This window comes from Conger conger, chromosome 13 (genome assembly GCF_963514075.1).
Source record: "Conger conger chromosome 13, fConCon1.1, whole genome shotgun sequence".
NCBI classification, from domain to species: Eukaryota; Metazoa; Chordata; class Actinopteri; order Anguilliformes; family Congridae; genus Conger; species Conger conger.
Window position 1 is genome coordinate 28678698 of NC_083772.1, and position 7894 is coordinate 28686591.

Genomic DNA, 7894 nt, shown 5'->3' on the forward strand with positions numbered 1-7894 from the left:
TCACTGAGATTTCACATCTGCTTTACCCATTAAATGTTTTCTTGTATTTTGCTCAGGTCTGAATAATATTATTGAACATTTTGGAAGAAAGATACAGAATAGCAAGCCAAAACTAGATGCTAAAATTGCAAAGATCTCCACAGCTACAGTGAACTTTCCTGGCGAGCTGACATAAGCTGGTATAAAGGTGATCCAGACTGCACTGAATATGAGCATGCTGAATGTGATGTATTTGGCTTCGTTGAAGTTGTCAGGCAATTTACGAGCTAGAAAAGCTAAAACAAAACACAATATAGAGAGGAGTCCTATATAACCCAGCACAGCCCAGAACCCCACTGCTGATCCTACATCACATTCTAGAATGATCTTTTCTTTGTAGTGCTTCATGTTCTTGTAGGGGAAAGGAGGGGATATTGTTAACCAAAGCACACAAATAAGGACCTGTATGAGAGTGAAAGCAAGCACACTCAGTCTCTGCTGGAGAGGCCCAAACCACTTCATGACATTACTGCCTGGAATTGTAGCCTGGAAGGCCATCAACACCACTATTGTTTTCCCCAGAACACAAGAGATGCAGAGGACAAAGGTGATCCCAAACGCAGTGTGGCGCAGCATACATGACCACTCAGAGGGCTGGCCGATGAAGGTAAGAGAGCAAAGAAAACACAGTTTCAATGAAAAGAGCAGCAGGAAGCTCAGCTCTGAGTTGTTGGCTTTCACAATGGGAGTGTCTTTCTTTATAAAGAACAGCATGGCCACAAATGCAGTTACACACGCTCCAAATATGGAAAATATAACAAGCACAATCCCCATAATTTCTTGAAAAGACAGAAATTCAACACTCTTTAAAACACATTGATCCCTTTTAACATTCGACCTGTATTCTTCCAGGCACTGAATACAATCATTAGAATCTGAAAGAAAACAATGAAAACCATTAGCATTCTATTAATGGATTTCATGTGACGTCATAAGACAGCTGGCAGTCAGCACCAGTATATAACCAGTATATACCACTTATACCTAGCTAGTTGGCTCAGTCTGCCTTGTTATGAAGTGTTCTCAGTTCTCAATAGTGTGCCATTACATTTGTACATTTTTAAAGTACTTGTTCGCTGTTATGGTATTTTTTCTAGTAAGCTGTTTATTCTTCATATATACGTGTATATCATTATTTAGCTTTGTGCAGTATGAAAACAGTTTTTGATATATCCATTCTCAGATTAATCAAATTAGCCATGAATTAAACCATTAAATACATAACATTTACTACATTGGACACCAATGCCTTCTGTTATGAATTGAGGTCTAATGTTAGCTAGTACTACTAGCTGACAAAGATCGACAAAGTTATTGCCAGTCTTAGTAGCGTTCTGCTCACTTGAAATATAATATTTAAGCTAGTCTCTGCAGCCTGCATCGCCAGTCAAAAATAAAGTGTTTCACTAGAATGAAAAGTCAAAAACAAACGGTCACGCTCTAGCTAGCTTGCTCAACATAAGTAAATTCCTATATTTACTTATGAACATATTCCAACATGTTCCTGTATTTTCCTATATTATTAGCCTGTGTGGAAAAATATATTTTGATCAGAATGACAAATTATGCATTTTATCTAATTCTCATCCCACTCATGCCGCAATTTCTCATGAATGAAATTATGAACGACATCCAATAGGATTGTTATTATTGTAAGTTCGCCTGCTCTACTTTACCCTGGTTACTTGGACTCTAAACCTTTGCCTGGACTCGACTACAAAACTGCTTTACCCTGTTTGTCCTGCTTTGACCTCGATCTGTGGTATCCTGATTTTACTACTACTCCTGCCGTTCACTACATTTCTGAGTCTGCAAGCGTTTCAACACTTAACATTGAATTTGTGTTTATATCTTTGTGCAGAAGTAATTGTGAGGTAGCTCACCATCTTCTGATAACCCCGGTAAGCAGTCATCATTTTGCGATCAATATGGCGACTTGGTCAAGTGATTGAAATCCAGGAATAGACTAGTTAGTGTTGACTTACCTGTAGCATTGCTGATTTCACCCTCAGCACAGGGCACACAGTCATAGCAGCAGACTGGCCTTCCTCTCTGAACAGCCTTCCGGGTGCCTGGAGGACAGCTCTCACTGCACACTGACCTGGGTTTCTGTGCAACATGGTTCAACTCTTAACTCTCAAAGCTCTAATGGACAATATGATTTTTAAATACTTTATAATTATTCACAATACTTTATGATCATCAAATCAAATACCAGAAGCAGATTGTCACACAGAAGTATGATAATTCAGTACCTCATACATCTGATTTATTTTCTGTTTTATTAATCATAATAAAATAATTTATAATTTTATCTGGTAAATGAAGAAGTATGAAAAATATATTTGAATGCATTGGCTCATATTCAGTTTCTAATATATTTATGAGTGAGATTCACTATGTTCAGCTATTACTGTCAGCTTCGACCTCGGTTTTCTGGTCAGCACATGGCATGTTGGAAGCCAGTCCATTTAGGGCATGGAAGGCGCAAAGTAAGGCACAAGGTTTGAAATGGCTGGACTTAGAGCTGAATTTATAGGTTTGTCTAGGGTGTAACGATAAACCAGTCAAAGTGTCAGTTGACTTTAAAGGGAATCTTCTATTCAGCGGAATGGAAGATTGGAAGGGAATTTTAATAGTTTCCAAATTAGAAAATAGTTATGCACAGTAAACCCCCGTGGCCTGTGGCAGCTGTGCTCGGTTTGTGGGAAGGAAACCGCACGATCTGAGGACCATGCCTACACAGGATTTGAGGATGGTCTGGAGTTTTTTTGCCCAGAAAAGGTAATCCAAAATACGTTTTCTTTTCTCGCTTTCCTATTGGATATTGTTTCTGCTGGGTCTTTCAACTTTGGCTATTTATTTCGGATGTGACATGGTTTGAGAGTGGTCCCAAAGGCGATCCCATTTTATTTATTTATTTGTATTTTATTTTCATAGTGCCCTTAATTACACAAGGCAACTTTATATACATGCAAGTAATATTTTAGTATCAAAGCAGACACTTGAAATAACAATGTTTTGTATAGGGCTTCAGTTCGATTACATATTGTATTTCGATGCTCCTATTGGTTGTTCATTTGACGTCCATTGTCTGTGGATGTCAGTGTCACATTGCACGATTTATCTGACACTGACAATCTGAAATTGGCCGTCTGTGAGTATGTCACACTGAGAGATCCAAGACGGAAGATTTTGGCTCACAACAAAAGATGTATTGTTCATGTTGATTTGGAAAATTTGCCTGCAGACCGGTGCCAAAGATCGCAGAGTTTATACCCAGCTTTAAGTATTGTCCCTTTTCTTGACACAAGCTTGAAAATGACAATCTCAAAATAAAATGGTTGCTATTGTTGCACCGTGAAAAAAAGGAATGAATGCAAATAACCCTCACTGCCTTTTATTTCAGAAACATTTTTTCTTTCACAATCTTGTGAGGGTGAAGGACGAACCCTGTTTTTTTTATTTTTATTTGCTGGCTCTCTTTGTAAAACTCAAATAAATGGCAGTGAAAAAACAAGGGAGTTGCACCTCCTACCCTTGCTCTCGGGGGAGGCACAGTTAGTTGCACAGGCTATATCATGGACTAGTGCACTGGCTGATTCCGCCACCCTCTGGGCTACCATCTAGGAACGGGAGAGACGGAAGCCAGAGGGCCACTGGAACTTTCATTTGTGGCAGTCAGTCGGCCCTTTGCCGATGGTAAGCAACTCATCGACTCTTGCTGGCGCTGGCGCTGACTGCAACAAGAATGTCGAACTCCCGGGCAGGTGGCACTGGAGCAGTTCATAATGGGGCTCCCGCAAGGGACCTCCGACTGGATCCAGAGCCACCAACCAACCTCCCTGAGTGCGGCCATCCAGCTAGTGGAGAATCACTGTCTATCGGAGAGGACAAAGGTCAGGAAGAATCACTGCTGATCTCTTCCCCCCTTACCTTGCCACCTTCTCCCTACTTCCCCGTTTTAACCCCACCCCATCCCCAGGCCCAATTGGGTTGGTGACATGCCAAAATGGCTGCTGTTTTATCTACCAAAGGACTGACTCGTCCCTGCCCCAAGAGGAATCCCAGATACCTCCGTCCAATTGCAGATTTCCCTGGGTTTGCAGTGAACCCCGCCCTTTCTCAGCCTCTTCAGGACAGCTCACAAATGCTACATATGTCCCTGCCCATTTACCTAAAGGCCATCAGCCCTGGCCCTCGATCTTATTCACGGCAGTAAAAGCTCTGTCTCGGTAGGCATGGTTTCACAATTCCCACACTTACACCAATTTCTGTTCCCACTTCTCTGCTCTCTGTTCACTTTGGCTCCACTGTCTGTCGCTCTCGCTTACACAATTCGTCCTCTGTAAATTCCGGTTCAAAATATTACTTCGTATTTTTACTTCGTCAAAATTGAAATGCGCGTCCTCTACCGAAGTCAGAGCTGTCCACCATAATGCTGAGGATAGTCAAGTTAGATTACGTCATATTTGTATGTTAAGGTTATCGTATTTTTGTGGGAGTGTAATGCGATCGACTGGATGGGTGGCCACCTGTAAACCAGTCTCTGTTCAAAGGTGGAGTTTGAGCGCCCATTACCTTCTGGGAAACACAGGCCGGAGATTCAAGCCAAGTGACGTCACTGGATGTGTTTTCCCTAAGAAGTTTTGCCCCATATTTAGGAAATGGCTACACTAAGGGTGATTTTAAAAAGGCCTACGTACAGAATGTAAGCATTTAATCCAAATAAGTGTGACAGTGCTGCTTTAATGAAAAACGTTTTCAAACACCCATGTGAAAAATAAATTGCCCTCTTAAAGTTAATAACTGGTTGCACCACATTTAGCAGCAATAACAAACCAAACCAAGCACTTGCTAAAATTTGATATCAGTCTATCCATTATTTTCTGTCATTCAGATTTGATTTTGAATCATTGGTCCTCATGCAAGAATCACTCGTATGGTCAGATTAGTTCTTAAATCGCTGAAATATATTAAAATGACTGATTTAAGAGAACCATTCACCAATTTTCTCTTTATTTAGAGTTCTTCCTTAGGTAGGAACAACATTTATGAGTGGTCCCAACCAGTCTCATTAGTCATGTAAACAAGAGCCTTGCAGCATAAATGCCTGGCACACCGAACTCAGATAAAACTTTCAAGTCTTTTAACTCAATCAAATCTTATCGGACCCGTATGAGTACCGGCTACAGCTGCAGACTGCAAGTGTATTCTAATGATTTTACTTTGCTCAAGTACAGGCTTGAACCACGATAGTTTATAGAGCTGTCAGCAACTTAAAAACAAGGTAATTGGTTGGAACAAAATTTTTAGCGAGCATCAGAGTTCTAGAAAGGTTCTGCTTACCAACTGCTGAAAAACTCATAAACTACATGATGTAATAATAAATTGTATGAATGTGAAAATCGATGAGTGAAGCACCTTTTTACACCTTGCCGCAAATATCGCATTTAACTTTTTTGATTTTGGTGAAATGCTCAAACACTATCGAGTGTGTTTGCCTATCCATGATTACAAACATGTAGGCTGCATGTGTGAGTGTAGAGGTAGGAGAGACATAAAGATTCAATGAGAGATTCGGCTTATTGAACCCAGGTTTGCCTTATTGTCAAAACAGGATATCAAAGCCCAGCCCTCGGTATCTGTTGGTTATCAGACCATAATTTTCATATAGTGCATAAAAACTTACCTCTTTTTGCCCACCTGCCCAAACCATACTAACAGGACTCATCACAAACTGCTGACCAGATGGTAAAGAAGCATCATAATAGCCAACCACTCGGAACTCAACAGCACCATCAGGAGAAAGCTGCCAGTTCACCACCTCATATCTGGCTATTGGGTCCCCATTATCGTCAAAGGAGACATGCTCCCCAGTTCCCAAAGTGAAATTGACATTTTTCAGAGCCCTAAGAACCTGAAGAGAAACAAAGATGTCAGCCAAGAGAACATATTTGTTGGCTTTGTTCATAATGAAAGTTTTATGGACTATGTAAGAACGGTTTATTGAGTTACCTGCCAGGGTTCTGGTTTCACACTGTTTGTGCAGCCCTCATGGGGTGTACAGGCCAGCAGGTCATGTAGAGAATGAGCAACAGCGTACACTGCCTTATAAACATTGCTGGGGATTCTTAGCTCTGAGACATCAGTGTAATCATTTTCCAGTTCATTCAAGCTCTCAGATCCAGTGCATGGGGCAGTATGAGGCTTGTCGTCTCTATTTCTTAGATAACACTGAAAAGCAGCTTCCCAAAAGTCTGTAATAGCAGTATTGTTTGGGTAATGTGATGGGTGAAGTTTGAATATAAATTCTTTGAAGCCATTTATTTTCCCTCTGGTGACAGCAAAGCCAAGAGATCCTCCCAGCATTCTGAAACTCGTAGGTGTCACAAAAGTGCTTGCTGTTATCCAGCCTTCACTGCCAACCATTTGAAGGCCAGTAATATTCTGAAAGGTCAGCTGCTCCAGTAATTTGCTCATTTCACCTTGACCAAGGAATGCTACAATTACCTTTGCAGTACCTCTTCTGATAACATCAACAACCTTCTGTAACTTCTCTTGTTCAGTCCTGTGAAATTTCTCAGAATACTCAATGCAGATCCCTTCCTGTTGAGCAGTTTCTATAAATGTAGCCATTCCGTTGTTGCCATAGTCACTGTCACTCCTCACGGCTCCTATCCAGGTCCAGCCAAAGTGCTTCACCATCTGAGCCAGTGCTCTGCTCTGGTAATAGTCACTGGGAATGGTTCTGAAGAATGAGGGAAACTCTTTTCTGTTGCTCAGACATGCACATGTTGAAAAGTGACTGATCTGGAAACAGTGAAGTAAAAGATATAACTATGAATGCAAATACTGTGATTCTGTGTCTAGCATCGTCATTTTCCATATCATGAGGCAAATATATCATTTGTGTGTGTGAGAGAGAGGGGGAATGGAAATATAGTGGGAAAAAAAATGCAAGCAAAATTATCAGGAGTACATTTTAGGGACATATCAGTTGTACTACACCAAAGTGGAAATCTTTTATAATTCTGTTTTGTGGTTGGCATGATCAATTTATCTGAGCAGAGGGGACAACTATGTTTATTCTAGGCTTTGGACTTATATAGATAGTCATTGACTTATTTCGTAGTCTTTGTTCTTTACCATTGTGCAGCCTTGCTGACAAGAAAATCTTTGTTTACAATTCCTGAACATATTTTATGAACATATTATTATTCCAGTTACCTGTTTGGGAGTATGTACAAATGAATAAAGGGAACTCTTACCACTGGAATCTGAAATAATCCAACAGTTGCTGCAATTGCAATAGCATTTGTCGACGTGGCTGTCCCAACAATGGCTTGCACTACTGCAGGTGTGGAGCATGATGTGTCAGACAGTGTTTCCTCATCACCGTTCATCAGAGCCATGGCCGCTCTTAGAGAGAATATTGTAGAGACGCAGGAATCATATATCTTATATCCAAGAGTTACCCCAGGGAGCAGGTCAGTTCTGTTGTTTATTTCTTCAATGGCGAAGATCATGGTCTGGGCCACTTGGAATCCTCTGAAACGGACTCTAGAAATGATTCATGATGTTTATTGTTTACATTAAATTACAGGCATTTTGCAAGAAAGTGCATAACCATATCCAGTGCGCCTAAAACCCAAGAGGGAAGTAGTTCCAAGTGCTAGAAGTGGTCATATAGATAAAGACTTTAACCCTGTAGATACATCTGATCATTTTAATCAGATCACACAAAAGTGATTTTAAGCGTCATTTTTATACGTCAGATACACAAACCTTGAATATAAAAATAATTGGTTAAAAGTTCAAAAATTCGGCTATATATTTTCTAAATTGAACAATA

The 7894-nt window shown here is 40.4% G+C and overlaps 1 protein-coding gene across 1 annotated transcript; it reads right to left on the reverse strand.

Annotated features, from left to right (window-relative positions):
• On the reverse strand, nucleotides 1–7589 carry LOC133108152 (extracellular calcium-sensing receptor-like). The gene is made up of 5 exons (XM_061217585.1): nucleotides 7311–7589; nucleotides 6058–6852; nucleotides 5732–5959; nucleotides 2025–2148; nucleotides 1–914 (listed from the first exon to the last, which is right to left on the reverse strand). The coding sequence occupies exons 1-5, from the start codon at nucleotides 7566–7568 to the stop codon at nucleotides 1–3; spliced, it is 2319 nt and encodes a 772-aa protein (XP_061073569.1). The 5' UTR covers nucleotides 7569–7589.
• Between the last annotated feature and the right edge of the window lie 305 nt (nucleotides 7590–7894).